The sequence below is a fragment of the Poeciliopsis prolifica genome, unplaced genomic scaffold, assembly GCF_027474105.1.
Source record: "Poeciliopsis prolifica strain line A6 unplaced genomic scaffold, Auburn_PproV2 SCAFFOLD006, whole genome shotgun sequence".
NCBI classification, from domain to species: Eukaryota; Metazoa; Chordata; class Actinopteri; order Cyprinodontiformes; family Poeciliidae; genus Poeciliopsis; species Poeciliopsis prolifica.
Genome location: NW_026562381.1, coordinates 412,860 through 436,250, shown reverse-complemented (window position 1 = coordinate 436,250; position 23,391 = coordinate 412,860). Strand labels below are relative to the sequence as shown.

The following is a 23,391-nucleotide window of genomic DNA, read 5'->3' as shown; positions in this document are numbered from 1 at the left end:
ATTCAAAGAGCCCTGACACAATACCATCAACAAAAAATTTAATCTTTATGACACTTAAATTCAATTTTCCTAATAATTTGGAACATGGTCTAAAACTATTAAGTGTGTTGTAAAAACATCCAAAAACTCTAATCTACTCCAACAGAAGTAGATTAGACTTCAGGTCAAAAGATAATTACTGAGACTTTCTGTAGTAGTTTTGCTTTAAACAATCTACTTGTGAGGGAGAACAGATGAATATTAACATTAATGGATAAATAATTATGAAGTACTTCTGTTAATTTTCTCTTTTTAAATAAATGAAAAAAAGAGACTATGCTGGCTCAAGAAGAGACACAACCAAGGAGTCCCACACGTTTGAGTATTTTCACACTTTAGATAATCCTTTGTGTAGAATAGAACACAGCAATTACACTTTTCTGCAACCATTTAGGTAATTTTAATGATACCACTTTCACTGTGGGAATGGAGTTCACTGATTGTAGCTCACTACAATCAGCTAAGTACGTTAAACAGCTAACTGCAGGTTAGCAACCTGAGCAGACAGCCTGGCTAATTAATGAGCGAGAGACAGAATGTGAAAAAGGTGTAGCATTCAATCCATTCAATAAAAGCTTAGTTGGTGTTTACTGTTTTGTATTTGAAGTCGCATCAGAAATAAATGTCAACATAAATATGAATAATAAAGCTTTAACTTTCCACACTCAGAACATTTTTGATATCAGAGGCATTTACATAACCGATAAAACAGTATTTAGGAATTCTGCCATCTCGGCATTTAGCAGAACACCATCTTCTCTCTGTAAACTAATTTATTTATATTGCATTTTAAATGCAGTGTTTCAATTTTGTTCCATAAAAAAGTGGCTTTTTTGATTTAAAGAGACAAAAACATTAAAACAAATGTCATGGTAAGTGAAACTACATTAAATATTTTGTTGCTATTCTTTAATACAGAACATTTCATCTACAATTTTGATGCAAGTCCCAACACATTTATTAAGAATAGCTCTTCCTGCATCTAAGCTTTTAGCCTTCCACTCTGACAAGTGCTTTCTGTGTTTTGCCTTCACTAAAAACCATACAAAAAACAATGTTTCGTCACACATGAGAGTGCTAATGGGCCCTATAGCAAAAAAAAAGTCAGCACTAGTTGTCTGAAGTCCCTTGTTGTTTTATCAGAGGAAAATGGTAGGGAAGGTGTTTGTGGAAAACAGGGTTTTAGTGTGCCAAAAGGAATTATTCAGTGAAGCAAGAGAAAGTTTTTTTTCTGTAATGACCAGGGTACAAGTCAGGGAGAATCCATTCCAAAAGCTGCCACACTGAAATTCAACTCATAAATAAAGAAAATAGCCAAGTGGGGCACAAGAGTGCAAAACATCTTTGTTATACTTTGGGGAGGCTGGAAGCGGTTGGGGTCACAACAGGCTGCACTCAGTCAAGTAAACACCCACTTAGGAGCACTGATTTATTTGATTTATTCAAATGCCTTGGGTTTTCACTCATGCATGCTAAGGATGAGGTCTGACTCATTTAAAGGGAGAAGCGGTGTGACAAAGGCCGAGGTGAATCATCTTTTTTAGAAACTTTACTAGCAAAGTAAACCATCGTGGAAAGAACAGCAACAATTTATATCCACAACACTAAGCCAAAATGGCAGCTGAGTGCATTATTCATCAAAATGCAGACGGAAAATTTTTGAAGCATCAATAATAGCCGGATTAATGTAGATATACTTCCAGGCACTGCAGCCAGCAGATAAAGTTATTTCTTTGGCTTCACACATTTAGAAGGAGAAAATGTTGATCCGCTGGATATTTCTCGCATTGGCTCTATTTCAACGTCCAGTAACATGAACACGTCAGTCCAGTTCGTTGATGGAATACCCAAACATTAAGCATAACAGATATTTATACTTTTACCAACTGAAGCAAGCATGTTTTTTTAAAACAAGAGTATCACTGAGAAATCAATAATCTTTGAACATTTAACCTTCACATTTTCATCAGTATTTCTTTATTTTCAGTCTGTAAAAGAACTTTGCGAAAGGGCGGTTTAGTGGAGGGAAGTATTAGAGAATGGCAGAATATTCTCAGCACATTCTGTCAGAACAATTGCAGCTTGAACTTTTCCATAGTTTATATTTTCTGCTAACTATTACATATATTAAATAATTGACTTTTGCTTTTGGCTGTCTATGGAGTCAGACAGAGCAACTCCTTCAATTAAAGTAGGATTTTAGAGGTTTATGCGAAAGTATTTTTAAAGTGTTTATGTTCTGAGGCCCAAATAAAACACACAACAGCTCAGGAATGCAGCTGATTAAGGGGAATAAAATGCAAAATTGCCTTTTTTTAACTTTATATCTTAACAACTGAAAGCAACAATTACTTGATTGTGGCCCTATGCCTCAAAAATACATACTATACCCCTTTAACATGAACAAAAGGAGAAGAAAGAAAGTCTTTGAAACTCATTAAGTTTGACACACAAGTTTGAGTGAAGCTGCTGCAAAGGAATGATTATAGTTTTATTGTCAATAATATCCATAGACTTTTGACAGTAATATCCTGCATGCAGTAGGCTGCAGAAGAAAATAAAGTTTATGGTCAGTAAACATTATTTACATAAACAGAACCAACAGAGTAAAAATGACAAGAAACATCTAAATTAAGATTAAGTGTTTAAGTTACTTTGGTTTACTTACCTTGTAAATAAAGGTTAAATTGAGGATTATGGAAATATGATAAATGGTTTTAATGATTAAGATAAATAATAAAAATGGCTTTTAGGTTTTTGCTGCTTCTCCTTACAGTATCTATATTTTTATATTAGTCAGAATGACTGTAGCGTTTTTTTTTTTTTTCTTACCAGACTGTTCTAGGCAATGAAAGTGACTCAATGTGAAAACTGTGCAGGTTTGAGTGGAAAATTGTCTCCTTTCTGAGCTTCCCATACAAACAAATGTATTTACAAAAGTGTGCATTCTTCATCAAAAATCTTTTATATGAATCTAATTTAAAATCCATCAGACAGAATAAGGATCAGCAGGTTACAACCCAAGAAGCTGTGCTCACACATTCTCACTGACACTCATATTGGGAAATTTCTTTTCTCACAATTTGCCTTCTGTGGTGTACAAAGTAAAAACAAAAAATACACATTTTATGAATGATGTCTGTGCAGCTAAGATGTCTTTAATGCTTTATCCAGGAGGTTTTTATGCTCTATATTTCTTTGAATGTACATTCACCATTTATTATGTATCAAAGAGTTTTAAATGTGAAAAAAGAGTGGCTATTTACATGCAAACTAAGAATAAAAGGTTGATGTAGTTGTTTAGTCTCAAAAGAAATTAGGATGTTGCCAAACACCCGATTAGACCGGGGCAATCGCTCTCATAGGAAAGTCAGTCAATTAATTTTTCTTCACAGTTGATGTGGCAGTGTTAGATAATTTTACACCTACTGATCCATGTGTTAATAGTCCTTGTGAGAATAAGGACTAAGAAATTGACTATGCAGAAATTAGCTCCTGAAAATTATGTTGGCATGACTAGCTTGACTGACAAGCTGTTAAGACAAGATCTGGTTAATTTTCCCGTAAAATTGGGTGTTTTGATTTATTACTTTATTTGATTTGTTTCTTTAGGAAATATTTCTCGCAGTTCTGCTGTGTGAACTTGCAATCATAAGATTTAAATCCCAGTAATTGTAACATCCTGATTAATTATACTTTATTTTTGTACATTTTAATTGTCTAAACTTTATAATCAAAAATAAATTGTGAAGCATGTATTTTCCCTCCTTCTGAGCAATTTCCATTACAAATTTAAAAGCAGAAAATACATTTTACACATTTATTAAAATGAGGATTTATTATACTTAAATTATGACATAAAAGCTGATATATATGGCTCACATCAGTTTGACATTGCTTGGCTAATCCAGGGGTCTGCGTGGGGTCAAACATTGATCTGAACTGAAAAGAACAATATTTTTTTCAGTCCATATAGAAAGCTCTTTAAAAACACTATTTTTATGCAATATTTTAATTTTTCTACAGCTCAGTCCTCCTACTGATGCAATAAGTAGTTCTACTGTTGCCTTATATTTTTTATGAGGCTGCAAAACAATTTTTCCATAAACCTCAAATCCGTTCTTGTAAATATTTGATGTTTTTCTTCATTATAGCCCCCACCCCGCAGGAATTTCAGTTGTTTTGAATTAAGCATTAAAAACACACTTTCTGTTTTTTCTAATAAGTTATTTTTCAATTCAGTTTAGACTCTCTGGAGAGATTTGAGGTGTTCATCGTGGCTGAAGACAAACAAGCTAAAAACACACTTTGTAGTCAACAAAATAATAGTTACCACTGGATGTGTCATTCTTTGGAATGTAGCTGAAGAGCTGAAGTCAAAATCCAATGAAGAAAACTGACACTGCAAACAAAGGGATTAGTCCCAGCTCCTTATTTCCTCTCAGCTCTACACAAACAAAGATTTGCAACACTAATCTACGACGCTCATCTCAGCCTGACCTTCAACAGGAACTGATTTGTAAGAAATTGTGCCATTCATCTTCGATGAAAGATGTGCTCAGACAACCATCAGCTGGACATTTCCAGCTGTTTGCTCATTCCGCGCCGCCTCTCCAGGGATGAGCTTTCGATAATTTGACAGATAAACCAAACAATAATACTGCAATAATGTCATCCACAGTATTTCACTTCACAGCGCCTGAGCACTGCAGAAAGAGAGCAGGAAATGATCTTTGCAGACAGTAAATGGCCTGGTCAAGGAGGGGATCAGGACAAAAGCAATTAGGCACTTTATAGATCACACTTATGCGGCTCTAGAGGAGGAAGCCAAGCACAGCAGAGGATGCTCAACCAACAAATGAATAATGCGTCCCACTTCCAGCTGAAGGATGGATACATTAACACATCTAATGCACTGAGCAAATATATTAGCAATAGGATGCCTTCTTGGATTTGAGGGATGGTAAAAAGGTCTGCATTTCTTGATCTAATCATGTTAAAATTTAGTCAATTCTGTATTAACTCTAAGAATTGGTAAAAAATAACTGCATGTTCTAAAATGAAACAAATTACCATATTTTCCAGACTATAGAGCGCACCATACTATAAGGCACACCTACCAACTTACCAAAAGAAAAGAAAAATGAAAACGTACATATATAAGCCTCATTGGGTTATAAGCCACTGGTATCTCTGCCACTATCGGTTTTCTGCAGCAGAGGGCAGCGTCTTAACCTGCTGGATTTAGAACAACCAGGTGATTGTTCTAAATGAAAATTAGCACTTTCTTCTTTGATTTCCAATTTTGACTTTCAATGATTTACTTCCTGCTAAAAAGAAAAATCTACAGAAAAGCCACACCGTGCTACAAGCTGCATGGTTCAAAGCACTGGGAAAAAAAGTAGCGGCTTATTGTTTGAAAAATACGGTAAACCTCATGACATCACATAACACCAAAAAAGCAGTGCATCATACTATCAATGTAAGTTCTTCAGTTGTCAAAAAAGTTTTGTGGCCTCTTGAGGAACATCATTTCTACGATCCAACCAGGTTTGTAAGATTTTAAAACAAGAAGAGATAATATTTATTGTATTAATATTAGTTGTGTTCAATCTTCAGCTTAAATTGCTTGCAACCAACTGAACAAGTGCAGCTGTCTGAGCCTATTGAAATGGCAGCACAGAATGTCAAAACTGAATTCTTTCAGTGGATTTTAAGGGATCGAAACAATAATCTATTTGATACACTGTTGATTTGTGGAAAAATTAAACAGATTACAGCTGACTTTTCTTTTCCAGCACAGACAGAACTCAAAATAACCTAAAGCCCACCAACAGCTGCCCGTTACTAAGGCACGAGGCCATCCTTGAGTGCAACATTTTAGGGTGATGCAAGCCAGCCTCACGTTACTGAGACCAGACTCTTCTGAAAGGTTACATTTGGCTTTTGAAATAAACGGTGACAATAACTAAGATGGTACCTTATATTTGAATTGAATGTGTTGGCAGATGTGCATTGTGTTCAGTATTTATCTGTGTTTAAATATAATAAACATGAGATTTTAATGTCTTGCAGGAAACTTTCTAGGGTCAAGGGGACAATGTATGATTTGAGCATGTCAGCCCAAAAAGTATTCCCACCCCCAGAATATTTCATCATTCAGGCATTTTATCGGGATTTGATGGAGTACACCAAGATAAGTGGAGCTCAACTGTCAAGTAAAAAAATATATATATGTTTTTAATGTTTTACGTCACTCAAATAAAAATCTCTGTACAATCTCCTACACTCTGATACCCTGTAGTGAAATTCACTGGTCACTAGTCCAGTAAAAGTCAGTGTGTGCAACTGCACTGTTAAAAGAATATTAATGAACAAAAGGCTTTGTGCAGACCAAGGAACACAGAAGACATTTACAATAAGGTTATGATATAAACCAATACTCCCAACGTTTTAAAGTCTCACACAGCACTCCTCAATCCATCATCCATAAGTGAAGAGTTTGTCAGATCTGTTACCTATAAAAATATAGCCATTCAACTCGACTGACAGTTACAGCACAGAGAACATTAAACAGAGAAGCAGGCCCGTAGTAGCGATACAAAGTCAACTTGGCTGTTTGCCACATGCCATTCAAAATGCTACATGTGGTGGAAAAGTAATTCTGCATCCACTCAAGCATTATCTCAAAGGTTAGGGGTCACCAAGCATCACTGTCACTAGTATCAAAATGCCAGAAATATTTCATTTTGAAAAAGTAGAGCCATCCGTCTACTTGTTGTATGCTTGGCAGATATGAAAACTTACACCTGGTAGGGAGCAGGAGACCAGCGTGTGGTCCCAAACAAAGCCTGTTACTGTTGTGGATATCCACTTGATATATGCTGCCCTCACCCACACACCAGTTCATTACTTCTTCATATGATGCAAGACATTCGTGATATCTCAAATTTACCACAGGGTGTGACGAATGTTTTGGATTATGCAGGCGTTTAAGTGGGGCAGGATGGTCGGGACCACTGCCCAGGGTGAAGCTCCATGCTGTGGGGAGGTTCTTCCATCAGCACCAGAAAAAAACAAAGCTAGTCACAGGGTTGAGTGGAAGATGGATGGAGCTAAATTTAGGGCAATCCTGGAGGAAAATTTCTTAGAGTCATGAGACAAGTAGAAAGTCGCCTTCCAGAATAACAACACTAATCGTTATCATGCTAGAAGTTAATTGTTGGCTAAAATGTGAGTATAGAGCAAAGCATATTCTTGACTGAGCTTGAGCCATTATACAAAAAAAGTAATGAGCAAAAATGTTTCTCATACATACTCACACACTGTGCTGTACTTCCAAAATATTAAGTCAGTGGGGCTAAAAACAAAATCATACTTTTCCAATTTAGATTGTAATAATGTTTAACACCAGATGTCTTTTTTTTTCTTTAGATTCAGAACTTTGCACTCATTTTTTTTGGTCAAAAAAAAAAAAAAAGAAAAACAAAGAAAGATACTTTGAACAATGTGCTTGAAATAAAAACCACACACAGAAAAACAAAGACAAGTCTTAAATTGCATCCATATTTTTACATTTGTGGTGTTTTCATGTGATAGTCTGGTAGACTCGATTGTGGACAAAAAAATTAAACATTTTCAGCCGACGCAGTTCACTTTCACACTGCACAGTGTGAAACGAACCAAAACCTTTAAAAAGCCTGCTTACCTCCTCACGTCTGGCAGCACAACATCACTCAAATGCACCAAACCTTCTAGGCAAAGAAACTAGAGATCAATTAAAAGTGGAATAAGCAGAGCTGGTGTGAATGCAGCTCTCAAGGATCGTTTCTACTTCGGAATGTCAATGTCAATCTTTGCATGCATCATCATTCGACATGTTCAGAACGAAACTTGAAGTATTGTAGCATCTTTTTATATGAAATCAAGTGTTTCACTTAAAAATTAAACGGTGGATCTGTACCTATATCACATGCTGACAGTGTGGGCCTGTGAAGGTCTGGGCAGGAGGCAGATGCTGACAAGTCTTTGTCAAAATATTGCTTGAGCAGCTCTTTGCCCACAGGAGCATTTCTACAATGAGCACAGGTCTCATTTCCCCAGAGTTGTTTACCTGCAGGCTGCATGTCTACAGAGTGCTCACGACAGACCCCATTCAGGCCGACACTTGTCAATAGCAGGGAGAGAAAACAGATAAAATGCTTTAATATCTACAGTGAAAAGGAGCACAGGAAAGTTAAATCAAAAAGAGGGCAGTCTGTAGTACAATAAAACGGGTTTAACTGCTTCAAATGGCACCTTCTAGTGTTTTTCCTTCTCATGAAAAGATCTTATCTTTCTTGTGTTGTTAATGTTTAAAAGCCCCTTTCTATCTCCATGGACCTGTCTTCAGTGACATCCTGCACATAAACATGCCATCGCCTCACAGCTTGTGATTAAGTGTGAGTTGACTCAACTATGTGGGACCAAACAAAAGAAATAATTTCATCTCAGTGTGTCTGAAACAATGGGCATCAAGTCAGAAAAACGGAGCAAAAATTTAAGATTCCAATATTTCCATCTGAGCCAAAACTTGTCACGACATCATCTGCCACAGCACATCCGGACCAATGCCAAATCTCCACAACTTTGACAATCGTGCCGTTGACACCTAGGCCGAGCCCAAAATAAAGAAACACGGAGAAAGTTGAGTAAACAAGATGAATCCCTTCAATTAACAGAAGGGCTGGGGGCTCTCCTGTCGTTCCGCCATTAATTATGTGGTCTTATGGGAAGATTAGGGGAGAGAAACGAAGCAATCAGCCAGAGACCACTGCGTGGGTCTCCCCTTGTTTAATTACCAAGACAGAACAACCAAATGAAACGCCATAGATTATGTAACTGGGTAGGCCCAGCTGCTATGATTTGGCCGATCCTCTCCCATGAGCTTTTCATGTTCTCTTCTGTCTATCCTAGTTATAGCTATGCATCAATCACATGTCAGACCAGACAAACTGGGAACTGTACTGGTTCTGTAATTAACATGCAAGGTGATGAGAATGGAAACGAGACAACAAACGCTGTGACAAGCACAAGATGGCAAAGATTGATTACTTAATATGTGATGAATCTGTACTGCATGATTTGTATTTGTGCAGTGATATTTACACTTAATATACCAAAGGCCGTAGTTGCTTGGAATATTTTTCACTGTAAATGAGTCATATGAGAACATAATTAAAGCAACAGTACGAGGAAGAGCAAAAAGAACTCCAAGTAATTTTGTATTTTGGAATTATGCCTCAACATGAAAACAAAGTTTGGTGAATTATTTTTAAAAGATTTCAGTTTATTCTCCTTTCCCCCCCATGCCATTTAATTATCGATTGCTGATTTGTGTGTGTTTTCATTTTGAGAGGGGTTTTGCCATGCAATATTTGTTTGGGCATGTAACAAAGATTGTGATGCACAGCAGGATTAAGGGGGATGTAAGTGAAGAACAGGTTGTAAGGGGAGCTAACTATATATATATATATATATATATATATATTATATTATTGGGAGATATAATAGCAATGTTGCTATTGGATGTTGCTATTGGCCCAGATTTTCATTTCAGTGCAATATTTGGTATGACATTACACTTCAAGTGCCAATGATATATCTGGCCTGTTGGATGAGCCTTCACTGTCCTCAATACACACTTGATGTTTGTGTATTTTTAGTGGCCGAAATATTAAAGCTCAGAAAAAAAGGTGGGGATACTGTTATGATAGAAAATGATTTGAAAAAGTTATATGTGGTAGATGTAAGTCAAATTTCCTAAAATGACCAATTTCAGAAAATTTGACTTAGACCAATTTAAATTTATTCAGAGACATCTGTTAAGAGGGACCAAGAGGACAAATTCATGCTGCTTTGACAGTCTTAGATCAAATCAAGGACTTAGACTATTGTAATCACCCTAGCATCTGCCAGCAATAGTGAGTGATTCAAGTTCTGTTCATGATTTCGACAAGTCTTCAACAAACTAAAATCCTCTAGTGGCCTTCAGGAGGGAAATTTATCATTCTGCTGTTGGCCATTTTTTCCCTGCCTCTGCAGCTCGGCCCTGCACCTAAACACATGCTGCTGATTTATCGGTGTGACACGCTGGACATTTTAAGACACAATATATCAATATGCTTCAACAGAGACACATTGATAAACTGTGCAAACACTAAATAATCTCAATGCGGGACAGGCTGGTTAAACATATATACTGTAGCAAGCGTTCTTGTCTGTTTATGTGTCCATAACTAGAGACTGTTTTCTAAAAATCCAGGCTTCGACAGATTTTTTATTAAAAAATTTAAGATTTTACCAGACAACTTTCCAGAGTTTTCAGTCCTTTGTGTTCATTTAAAAACACTCCAGCTCACCGTGACTTTAGAGTCAATAATTCTGCAACAGGCAATCTTTAAATATGCAACCTGGACAAACCAGAGAACACAACTATGAAAAGAAGGAGGTCACAAGGAAAGATAGGCTGAAAGATAGAAATACAAAAAGGACACCATGAAGTAAGATCAGAAAAGAAGGAAGATCACAAGGAAAGACAAAGTAAAGAAAGTTGCAGGAAATGAAATAAAGGAGGATACGCTATTAAGCAAGTGTGAAAAGAGAGAAATGAAAGGGGTATGACAAAGAAAGGTCACAAGAGAGGAAGGATGGAAGGAAGAATACTATTCTTCCAGTGAACTGCATCTCAAAATGTAGACATTATCACAAGCCCTTACTTTTCTTTTTTTTCCTCAGAATTATCCAAACGTGGACAAAACTCAAGTAAAACTCCATAGCTTCATGCAGACTGGATAGGAAGCCTGTAAAATGAGATTTACAAGTTATGCAGTTAAAATAAAGAAATGTTTCATTTTAAGACCAGCAGCTCAGGAGAAACTTTTCATTCCAGCAGAGTTGACTGGATATCCTTCAGCCTTCAATTCCTCAGAGAAGTGTTAACCTAATACTTAATATCCAGGTGGTTATATTAGGCTGAGAAAAACGCCGTGGGACCTCCGGTAGGCTGGCCGGTGCTGCTAAGCTGAGCTTCAGCCTCACTGCGTTGCCCCTGGAGCTTAGTCCAATTTACTCTCAGGGCAGCTTCGGTCCACAGACCACACTAACAAGCTACAGCTCCACACTCGTCAGGGCGAGCATTTGGCCTCTCACCAGAGGGCTGAAAAATGCACTTTCTGGGTGCAGCCCTCAATGTGGACACAATAATTAATCTTCATATCGATCCACCACTCTGACTTCTGTTGGGACAAGCATGGGGAGCATGACGGAGAACCTCCACTGTGTTCCAGCTCACCGAACGCGAGGCGGCGAAAAGACTCGCCTTACCTATTCCTCCCACACAGTCTCACAATCCTACAAATATTTATGCATCATATACATATATCATCAGCCTCCTTGTTACACAGCATTTTATTTGTCAACAGAGACAACAACTGAACAATAAATAATGGATAAGTACATAAGGGCTGGTTTAAAGCAGCAGGTTTTACAATATGCACAAAGTGGACCTGTAAACTATACAGGAAGTATCACAGGAGTAAAACGACATGACAATTACCGACGTCTGACTTATCTTTAACAACAAAGAGCAAGTTTAGATGCTCCTCTCACAGTCTTATTCAGCATTTCTTGTTTGCACCAAGTCTCCTATAATGAACTGCCGAGCAGCTTCTGAAATATGACCCATAAAGGCCAGTGCCACCATAAACCTGGAGCCATGGCTGATTTGTGAATCCAATTATGTCCCGTCTGTAATGGCTGTGTTCACTTCCATAATGTTCAGTCAGCTATTGTCAGCATATGTCCTTAAGGTCCCAGCATTCAATTTGAAAGATACTCGCCATCACTGATCTATGAAACAACTAACCTGGTGTAGTGCAGTGCAGGATATTATACAGGAGAATAGAGTAGGTTTGTTTTCTCTTGCATGTTTTGACTCCGAGAACGCAGAAGTATTACTTGAAACAAAGAAGAACACAATTGTGAAGTGGAATGAAAATGATCAATGGTACATGCAATTTCATGCTGTAATCTGAAAATGATAGCATGAATTTATGTTCAGCCACTTTCACTTCTGTTAAGCTCCCCCCAAAAATTCAATTATCCAATTAAAGCCCACCTTTGTGAATTTCTGATCTCAATATAAATCTGACTGATCTTTGAAGACCTGTTAGAGAACGTCAGAGATATAATGACATCATGCAAATAAAAATGTATTTGCTTGCTTCTCTTTGGAGATTTTGTTGTAACAGTTTATAAAAAAACATGAACTCTTATTCATGTCCTGATATTTTCTAATTATGTGCTACTTTGAGTTGGTCTTTCCCTCCGAAATATATTTATACTATAAGAGTTGACAAAATGGCAACAAGCTCAGGGACAATAAAACAACTGTACAGACTAAATGAGCAGAAAATTACTCCTCATCTAGAATATTAAATGGTGCTGTTTTCCATGTCACATATTTTCTTTTGAATTATAACTTTAGGCTCATATACCACACAAGCAGGAGAACAGGTGCTCCTCCCTCCTGCATCGTCCTGTCTGAAATTATGTTCAGAGATTCTGCTGACACTCTCCTGAGCGTAATTTGAGCTTCAGCCAGGACTACTTTTCTAAACAAGCGTGAATGAATATGACTGTTCCTCGGTCTTTAAGGTAAACAAGGCCAACTGTGAACTGAAATATTACATTCAGTAAATCTGACAGATGGGGGTTTTGGTTTCAGGAATGATAATAATTTGGGATGTAGACTATAGTCCTTTTACACAGGGACTGTTGGACATTTATTCCCTGAAAACACATTGAGAGACAGTGAAAATCTGACTAAATCTTCAAATCTGCTCTTGTCATCATGTTCATTTCATGCAAAAGCTGACCTCAAGAGGCATTCCAGTGTTTCAAAAATAGACAAGGCTATAATTTGAAGAACCCATCTCGAAAGCTACACCCCATCCCCTGGTAAAAATGTTACAGCAGTGTTGTATCATCCTCCTCTAAATGCTGACCTCTCATTCCTCAGAAAGAGGCTGAAAATAAGGCTACAGACCGACCTGCGACTGGGCAGTAAGATATGCTGAGAGCAGAAAAAAGCCTGCATTTATCCAACAGCAGGGATCTGACTCCAGCCAGGCTCACTGCCGTACACATGCAAGTACAGGGCTTCCTTTGAGCTCAAAACACCAAACCTTTCAGAGCTGCTCTGGCGACATTTTGTGAAAAAGAGCTGCACAGTGAGAAACTTTACATTTCTTGATGCAAATTAAAAAGAAAGAAGAAATCAAAGTCACCACAAAAAACTGTCCTGCAAATGGAACATTCCTGGGTTAGCCATAATGTTGCAACCTCATTCCCACAGAGAGCTGAGCTATCATGTAAACAGGAAACAGAATATGAAGTTAATAGCCCAGCAGACCAACTCAACTCGCCATCCCATGAAAGCAGCCCCTGTTCTCATTTGAACTTCCACTGAACAGCAAAATGTCTCCACAAGACAGAGAGAATACAAAGAACCTCTGGTGCCTTTTTAATAATGCATTCTTGGTTACATTCTGTCCATCCATTTTGGTACCATTTTGCTCCTTCGCCCCTTAAGCCATTCGTTCTTCCTAAAGTAACAGGCACATAAATCTGGCCTCTCAGTCTCTATTACAGTGGAGTGATGGCTGCTTTCCAGACAGGCAATCTCTGGACACCCCTCTTTCTCTGATCTGAGCCACTAAACCAAGCTCTCAGGTATGAGGGAGGAATGTTCAACATCAGCGCATGAAACAACTTTGGCTAAGAGGGTCAACTCTGAAGCAACTCATACTCATAAGTTATCAGCAAAGGGGTAATAAATGTCAAGAGATTTCTTGGTAATACATTCTGGTCTCTCTCAATTGAACCCACAGTATATCAAAAATATCCCTAAACTGCAAATTTAAGGGAGATAATCCTTACAAAATACAAGACAGAAAGACAAGAAAACAATAACATGCTGTCTCCTAAGAAACATTGGAAAGAACTCCAAAAAAAGTATTTAGCTCTGTCCTCTATGTATCTGGTGATCCATCATCTGATGTATTTTCTAAAGTAACACGTCTCACTTGAAACTGCTGAATAAGGACAAAAAAAGCAAGAAAATAATAATAGAAAAAGGCAGGTTTCTGTCTTTAAGACTGCCTTCTTACTAGACAAGTACAACAGTTTTGTCTTGTTTCAACCACAGTTACCCTCTCCTATCTAGAAACACACTGAAGTGGGACATCCCAGGGGACACACTAACATGTGCCCAGAACAGTACAGTGACAGCTGTACCTGCACTCTGGATTGTCTCACTAGAAAAACACATGCCTTAGCACAATTTTTGAAGACTGACTGGAACGCTGTCACCAAATATTTGTGTTCCAAGGGCTTGACAGCCAAACAGGGTTTCTGCTCACACACATTTTGACAGAAAAAATATCTGCTTAAAACAAACAAAAAACAAAAAGATCATCCAAGGTCCACCTTAAAGTTGAAAAGTTTTCTATTCGGTTTTAAAAAGTATCTGAATTAAAGTTCAGTCATTTATCTGCTAACAACACAGAAAATTACCAAATAAATACTTTGGCAAGTAAAATTGTATTCTTCTTCTACTTTAAACCATGGAAACTGTAACAAATAATAAGAACAGAAATTTTCCTCGTAAATTGGAAATGCACCAGGTCTTTGGCTAAGGATTCAATTTGGCTGATTTTCTGCTTGCCCTTCTTTGTCCTCACACTCTTTAGTATGAACCCAATTAACCCTAAAGTTTGAGTCTTTGAGAAGAAGACTCAAACTTTGTTTGAAGTTGAACCATGTTAGGGATAAGGCTGCACAATATATTGCAAAAAACTGAGGTGGAATAATTATTGGCTTGTTTATTTGAAGTGCTGTGAACTTGCATTTTAAATGTAATTATAACATTTAGTCAGACACAGTATTATAGCCTCTACATAATCAGGCATACTTAATGAACATCCGCAGTGATTATCACATTTCAGTATATTTTGCCATCCTAAATGTTAAACTCAGCTTTGTTAAAAAGTAAATTACAAGGACCACAGGTGTAAGAAGCTTTTAAGTTTATAAGTAAACTGTATTTTCTACAACAAATCTGTGTTTCATTCAGGCTGAGAAAGAGAGTAAGACTTTCAGCAGAAAACAAAGAGGCTGATCATTGGCCAAACTGGGTTCTGCCAGCCTTTTGGAAATCTTAAAGTCAAAGTAAGGATCTACGTATATCGTTAGATCAAGACATCATGACCCAGGCACCGCTGTGATCACGATGTCTTGAAAGCAGTTTAAAATGTTAACTCTAGTCATTTTGTTTTAACAGCAAAATCCTCTTACATTAATGCTGGGATGTTGCCCCTTATCCTCATATAAATGAGCAATAACTTCTTACTTGTGAAAAATAATATTTTGAGTGCTATTCTTAAACTTCTCCCAAAAGAAAATTTGTAAATCTTCCAGAAAACGCTATTGGCAGTCAGATCATCACAAAAGAAGCCTTAACTTATTAAGGTAACATTGGAATTTGTGATCAGTGCTAATAAGTAATAAAAATGAGAAACAAATATGTTACAAAGTCCCATTTAATTTCCAAAAATATAATCTCTCAAATAGTTCCGTCAGATTTTAATACTCAAAACCCTCACTGAATTGAAGCCAATGTCATTGTTGTTGATAAAAGAAAAACAGTAATTATGTACTTTTGAGATAAATTATGAAAATAGACACTTGCACAGCAACTTCATTTGATCAGCATAATCCAGCTTCTTCAAACTGTGTCTCCTTTCTCCACCACTGAAATGGACCATTAGCTGGGTTTAAACACAGCTGCACTGCAGTTGAAATCCATCCTTGCACACACGCTCAAATAAAGCAAATGCAGAATAAGGCTGTAATGGCTCACTTCATCTTTCATGTGGCTAAAACCTTGCTTTTCAAATTCCTTACCTCCAATTTCAAGGTTCTCTGCGTGGTTGCTTATCATGAAAGTGATTAGAAATGAAGAGCTCTCCCCGCTGATATGGTTGGAGCCTGAGAATCGGTTGCCTCTAGGCTGCTGAGCTCTCCTGCTCTTAGAGACTCAATACCAGATGGCAGGTTCAAGTGGTGCTGCTGCAAGCATTATTGCTGCTCCCAGGGATCTTCTACACCAGCTACCATAGATTTCTTTAACCTCGGAAAGTTTTAGATTCCCTTTAAGAATACAGATGCTCTTTAACAATGGACAATTTTAACCAAGCCAGAAGGTACTTAAGGAGACATTCATACCTACTGACACTATGAGGAGGAGGGAAAGTCATATTGTCGGATTCTTGTACATCAGTCCCCATTTACTCTGACACACCTAAATAAGACAAAACAGTATCCCAAGATTTGGACATCTCATTAAACACTGACACTGAGCTCAGGAGGAGAAGAACTGAGACCAATACTGAACATGCTGACCCACAGCTGACCGACATGCAAAGCACCATAAGCAGAAAACTAACCCAAGGTGATGCGTTACAGGTAGCAAGACCTAAAACCCATCAAGAATATGTGGAAAGACTTCATATTTATCCAACCTGACTGAGCTCGAGTTGCTTTGAGAAGAAAAAAAGGCTGAAATGTAGTTTTCAATATGTATGAAGTTGTCACCGACAAGAGGGTTGTTGCTGTAATTTCAAGGGTCCTCAATAAAAATATCTAAAACATAACATAAACATAAACCAAAGCTAAAAAGGTGTGGACTGTGAATACCTCTGCAGATGACTGCAGGTGAACGTTACACAGGAACTAAGTTACAACCCTGACAATTATTGACACAAATCTAGAACCAACAAGAAGCCAGTCAAATTAATCAGAAACACAACATATGGGATGAGTTTTTTCTTTTCTTTACAAAAAAAATAACAACAGCTCCCAATTATCTTTGGAAAGATGACAGAAATATTTTATTTCTGGTTTAGAAATGTACAAACTATCTCTAAGAAAGGAATTTAAATGTTTCTTGATATAAAGAGTCCAAATATGGATTTTTTTTCCTCCTTGGCAGCGCAATAGCACCCACAGCAACATTTTGTTTCTGATAAAAGAAAGTTTTCAATTGAGAAATAAAGATATTTTCTTGTAGGATGAAATGGCAGCGTAAGCCTCAAAGTACAGCAAAAGAGTTTGAGATTTAGGATGCAAACAATCAGGAATAAAGGGGAAGAAAAAACTAAATCATCTTCCCTCCAGGGTTCTTACACATCTTGTCCTTTTAGAGTTTTCTTGAAATCTTTCCAAATTTATGGAGATCCAAGCAGAAACCATTTACTTTGACAGTACTTCAACAGTCGCAAATTTACAAGCAACAATGAAAAGCTCAAGCTGGCTTCCAATTTAGAGCTATTTCACAGCTTTTCCGCACATATAAACCACTGTGGTTCTTTCTCAGAATCTATCGTGCTTAAATTTGTCAAAACAGGATTAAACACAAGTTCTTTAATGCACAGTTTTTGATGTTTAATTCTTTATCTTTTCTAAAAAATAAAAAAAAAGGACAAAACTGTTTCAATGCTGTATTTTCTGCCACATAAACAAGAAAGCAGAAAAATTTCCCTTTTGTAATTTTGAGAGCACATTTAGTACTTGGTGGCTCTCAATCACTAATTCAATCACTAAAATAATATTAGTTAAAATGTTAAACTCATTTTTCAAGGTGATGAGTGTATTGAAAATGATACTATTCAACAGTAAATATTGTCATAACTCCTTTCAGTGCAGATACATTTAAAAAACACAACTCTACTGCTATTTGACAATAGATTTCTGGGTGGTTGAATCCAACTTTAATTCTTCACAGAAGTAAGCTGAAGCTCTGAACAACAACCAGATGCTTGTCATTCTGTCTATCTCTTCACTATTTCTGCACAGGGTTTTGTGACTAATACTGTTTGAGATTTCTCCACATTGCTGGACTGTTTAGTGGCAAAAGTTTTCTCCCAAGTCTGTGTGTGTTCTTGATTACTGTGATGTTAGTTTCTTGTGGTGCGTGGCCTAATAGCTCACTTCTCACACACATCCAACTGTAACTTTTTGCAAACGTTAATGTTTCGTTGTGTTCACATGCTAAAACACCAAGAAAGGGATAACTTTCTTTGATTGCAAGGTTATTTATGAGCTGATAGTCATGACAAAGACTATTAGTTTTGGAGTTTTCTTGTCCACTCGTCTTTACGAGGTTGTTGTGTCTTCCAATGTTTATAGTTGACGAGTTTTAGGACTTGTAGGATTTGTTCTTTTTGTAGATTTTTCTTTTTGTTATTTTGGTTAGGGGCATTGCTTCTTTGGACAATTATTCCATCTGGTTTTGATGCTGAGCCACAAAGCAATTTTTGCTCTAACTGTTTTTTTTTATTCATAACCGTGCATAACCGTGGCAACACGATATTTGTGGTAGGGGATTTTCAAGCCAGAGCAGCTGATTAGCATCTTAAGCTCAAATAGTACCGGAACTACAAACCCAAATCCCAGAGGAGTTGAAAAGGAGGCTTCATGGTTGCAGAACAGAACCAGAGAGCAGAAAGAGAAAGCTAAGACCATCTCTTCTATTGATCATTATAGGCAAGACAGAAGAGGGATGTTAAAGAGAAGATTGTAGTCTCCACTGTCTCTGCCCAGCTTTCTAACCATATGAACAAGCAGAGGTTTTAAGAAGAGCAGCGAAGGCAACTGAGGTGGATTAGCAGCAATTGCTAACAACACATAGACTTGGGAGAAAACTTTTGCCACTAAACAGTCCAGCAATGTGGAGAAATCTCAAACAGTATTAGTCAGAAATACTCCCATCAACCAACCCTGTGCAGAAATAGTGAAGAGATAGACAGAATGACAAGCATCTGGTTGTTGTTCAGAGCTTCAGCTTACTTCTGTGAAGAATTAAAGTTGGATTCAATCACCCAGAAATCTATTGTCAAATAGCAGTAGAGTTGTGTTTTTTAAAACGGATCTGCACCATCTACAACAGCATGAATCCAAAGATACAGGTTTTGGTTAAATTCTGCTGCATTTCTAAACTTTAGTGGCATCATTTAAATTGGATAAAGATTTCTGGGCCAAACATCCCTTAGTATGTTTGGTCCAGGAGAGGCTTAAAGTTTGCAAGACTTTAAATGGTAATATAACCAAATCGAAATTAACTTAGTTGCAGATGGATTAAAAAAAAACACTTAAATCTACTCCATATATCTTTGCTATCGAGTCAACAGAAAGACATCCTATCGAAATGTTTTCAGAAGCAAAACTTTCTCCAAATTTGTACTTTAATTATATTTTTATTGCAATTGCTATTACATTTTTTTCTGCTGAAGTAAATACTTCATGAAACTCATTCTGAATGCAGAGACAGTCTGTGCACTACGAGAGACTGACTAAGATCCATTTATTAAAAAAAATATTCAAGCTGTTGAAAAGATTTGTCAACATGTTGCATGCCAAAAAAAATAAAGACAAATCCACATACCTTCCAAATTTTTTTTTTTTTTTGCCAGTATGAAATGGTTTGCCCTGACTAGTTTGGTATGACTAGCTACAAACAACTCTGCCAAAGCTTTCAAAGTAGATGGCATTTGTTTGAATGCAGAAATTGTCTCATAAGAAATCTAAAGTGTCTCCTACCTATCTGTCACCTCGGTTCTGAGCATTCAGGTGACAACAGCCAAGCAGAATAGCGATGGGCAGGCAGTCAGTAAATAGCTTCTATTTGTGACACAGATGAATAAATCATGCTGGTCTGCAGTCTGCTGGCACATTTGCTTTTTGCAAAAACCAGAAAAACTCAACAAATCAGAAAAAAATGCTTCTGACAGGCAAGAGTGCATTACTTTCAGCTTCACGTTCATAAAAACACTAAGATTATAGCTTGTTTATCCAAGATGACATTAGAGCTGCTCCTGTTTAGGCTTTCAAAATCCATTCAGCAATCCCAAAAAGGCAGAGCAGTGGTCAATTACAAGCATTATCATGGACTGCCACTGACATAGCTTGATTGAAGAAAACAGAAATTAGAGAGCAGTTGGTGAGTCTTATTTCTATTAAGTTGTCCACTTCTCTTCAGTCTTCCCTTAAACCACTTCTGCAGTGAGAATCCCACTCGATAACCTCAAATAGTCAAGTAACGGCCAATTAAAACTTTCCTTAAAGTTTCCACATCTCTCTGTGTATTATAAAGTATTACTCTACATAAAATCTAAATTTGCTCTGCAGCACCTCCTTTCAATGCCAAAGCAGAGCTGAAAAATTTAAGCTTCTACTCAACCGTTGCATGTAAAACCTTAAAATCTCATCTCGCTGACAGATCTAAGCAAAGAGCTTTCCTCCCCTCACCGCATTAAAGGCAATCTAAAGATGCTGCGCCAGTTGATCAGAGGGAACTGCAGCCGTGTGGAGGCAAATTACTGTCACCAGGCCTGATGGACCTTTTCCCTCCCAGTGGTCACGGGGAGGCACTCGACCTCCGTTCACGCAATTTGATTCGAAGCGTGTTTGCGCCTCTGGATGGGAGGAAACCAAGCTCTGTCTGTGCACCATTAGCAACACATATGAGGGGAAAAATGAAAAGCATCCAAACAGAGAACAAGAAAACTCACAAGCAGGCATGAAATAATATTATATTTTCACACTGTGATAACGTTGAGTTAAAATACCACATTTTCACTGGTTTACCTAAAATAACAATTTTTAAAAAATAAAAACAGCATCGCAGGCAGATGTTATACTCTGCTTTCACTTAAAACAAAAGAGCAACACTTATCTAGACTGTTGCAGATATCCCATAATATTTGGTACGTTTATAAAGATATTGATCCTTTCTTGTTTTGATGTTAATTCAAAAGCGTCTGATCCCTTTTTATATTTTTGACATTTGTAGAAGTGAGTAGTCAGGCTATCTGCTTTAGTTGCCAGTTTTCAATCTTCTCTTTAAAATACCTTCTTGTTGCTTGTCTTAATAAGAGTGGTAAGGAGCACTTCTTTTGTTCCCACATCCTGACTAAGAAAGACTTTCTAAAGATCTAAATTCTACGTTTTCATAAGAATATACTGATTTCTTTCAGCCAAAGCAAATAGCAGAACGGAGCAACTGCCCAGCACTTTCCCTGCCTCTCATTAAAAGGATTTCCTGGTTTAACCTTGGTAGTGCTTGACCACAAGTCTCAAGCCCTTAAAAGATCAACGACCAAGTTCGATCCAAAACTCTCCAATTAATCAAGTTGCTTGAGTTGCAAAAATACCTTGACATTTAGCATAAAATACCTCCAGTGCAAAAATGATTGAATGCAAACACTTACATGACTGTTCATTTATATTTTTACTGTAGGTGGTTTGAATTGATTGTTGCTCTTGGCAGAGAGATGAGAAGTAAATTCCTAAATTGCTCAAAAGGATGATAATATATAAGGACTAATTAGTGGTGCATTGAAACAAGTAGGAAATTTTAGCCTTGAGACTTTTCTTTGACAAGGCTTTGCTTTTATGAGCTTAAAGAAGGCAGTAATTACACTACGAACAAACAACAGCCAAATAAATAAACAACATTGTAATAAAGAAAAGCGGTGGGACATCTGAGTTAAATTTACCATGACCACAAACAGAGTAAGCTGAAGAACAGGGTGCCAGAATTAAGCAGAGTAAGCAGGTTAATGCCAGAGTTCAAAAACATCATCCTCGCTTAATTAGATCCTGGGAGTCCAGAGAAAATGACCCATTTTTTTTTTTTTTTAAAGGGAGCTACTTATGGAGCTGTGGTGATTCAGGAATAAATGACATGGAAATCCCACAACAACAACAACCAAAGTCTTTGTATTTATGAAGCAAAGAACTCCCTGCAAGATGGGCCTGTCTACTTTAATGTGCCTAACCGAGGTCGATCAGGATGTACTAATGCAGCCTCTGAGAAACAGGATCCCCACGGGAGCTGAGAAATATGCAACATCTTACAGCAGAGACCAGGCGTCATTTCCTCAAACTTCCATTCAAAACCAGCATCTGGAGACGAGTGAGATAATGCGAGTGGGGATCTTTTTTTTTTTTTTTATGATCATCTACCACCATAAATCTGATCATTCCACATCAAAAAGCCCCAAAGAGAAGAGAAATAACAGCGCAGCCACACTGAGACCGAGAGGCTGCTCTGCTCTGCTCTCTTGCATTGCGGTCTCAACAGCTGGAAAACGCCCGACCACTTCGGGTAAGTGAATCCTCCGGCTCCCAGTTGGAACTTACAGCAAAATAACAAAGATGCGCACATAAATGTCCCGAGACGCTGCAGAAAGAGCCGTGCAGAGACGCACGCTGTCGCCTGCAGCAGTGACAACAACACCCCCGTTATCAACACAACACGGGAAGAGGACGCCGAAGGAAAACAGCCAGCGAGAGTCGGATGAAACTTGGAAAATAATGTACCCGTGTACTGCAAGAGGAACATTTTCCACGGAAGGCGAGCTGAGAGTCCTTATCGGTCCTGTGCTGTAGGACGAACTGCAGGAGGTTTAAAAAAATCCTTGAATGGAGCCGGGGCTGGTGTCTCTGTCAGTCCGCTCCTCTGTGCTCCGCTCGGCAGACTGAACTGCAATGAGAGCAGCCAGTCGAAGTGGGACCCTTTTTGACTACGGCAGGCGAAGCCCGCCCTCTGGACGAGCCCGGTTCGCCGGATGGAGCCGAACAGTTCGCTAGGCGCGCGCGAACAGCGAGCGGGCGACGCTGTTCCGATGTTCCTCCTGCTGAAAAACGCTTTGCTCTTAAATCTTTTACACCTTGCGATAACGAGGCGCGTTCATGCGTTAGTGAAGAGCAAAGGAATAATGCTGCTTCCAAGCTTCATTATTCTCCTCCGCAGGCAAACCCAGTTCATTTAGCGCAGCCCCGACAGGCTTTTCGGAATAGTAGGAATTTTTGTCAAGCGGTGTTTGTATAAAATGAGACAAATAACTGTCAGTTATGTGTCCAAAACTTATGGCAGCTTCTCTGTGAAGGGTGTCATTCAAGAGTTTGCCAGTTGGAGGAGGAGAAGCATAGAAATCAACGTTTCAGTGTAAAATGCTGAACGTGCAGACAGTGGTAAAAAAAAAAAACAACAAAAAAACTTTTCTCTTATTTCTGAACCATGATCTACACACTGAACTGTGTAAGCAAAAAATAACAAAAGACAAAGTTTCATTTGAAAAGGCATTAAAAGACCCTCTCAAAAATATCAAGTCCTTGGTGATGTTTATGACAATAGGTAGTTTATCATTTAAATGTGATTTTAAACCAACCAAAATCAGATTTATCACA

The 23,391-nt window shown here is 37.8% G+C and overlaps 1 protein-coding gene across 3 annotated transcripts in view; it reads right to left on the bottom strand.

The window, feature by feature from the left end:
* LOC129360430 (ecto-NOX disulfide-thiol exchanger 2-like) overlaps window positions 1-23,391 on the bottom strand; it is a 179,717-nt gene that overhangs the window by 111,012 nt on the left and 45,314 nt on the right. Inside the window, exon 1 of one of the 3 annotated variants that reach the window (XM_055030643.1) lies at window positions 22,522-22,901. The exons of the other annotated variants lie outside the window; for them this stretch is intronic. Coding sequence (XP_054886618.1) covers window positions 22,522-22,543 — 22 coding nt within the window. The 5' untranslated portion in view covers window positions 22,544-22,901. Of the gene's footprint in view, window positions 1-22,521; window positions 22,902-23,391 lie in introns of those variants that run through there. 3 annotated transcript variants of the gene reach the window in all.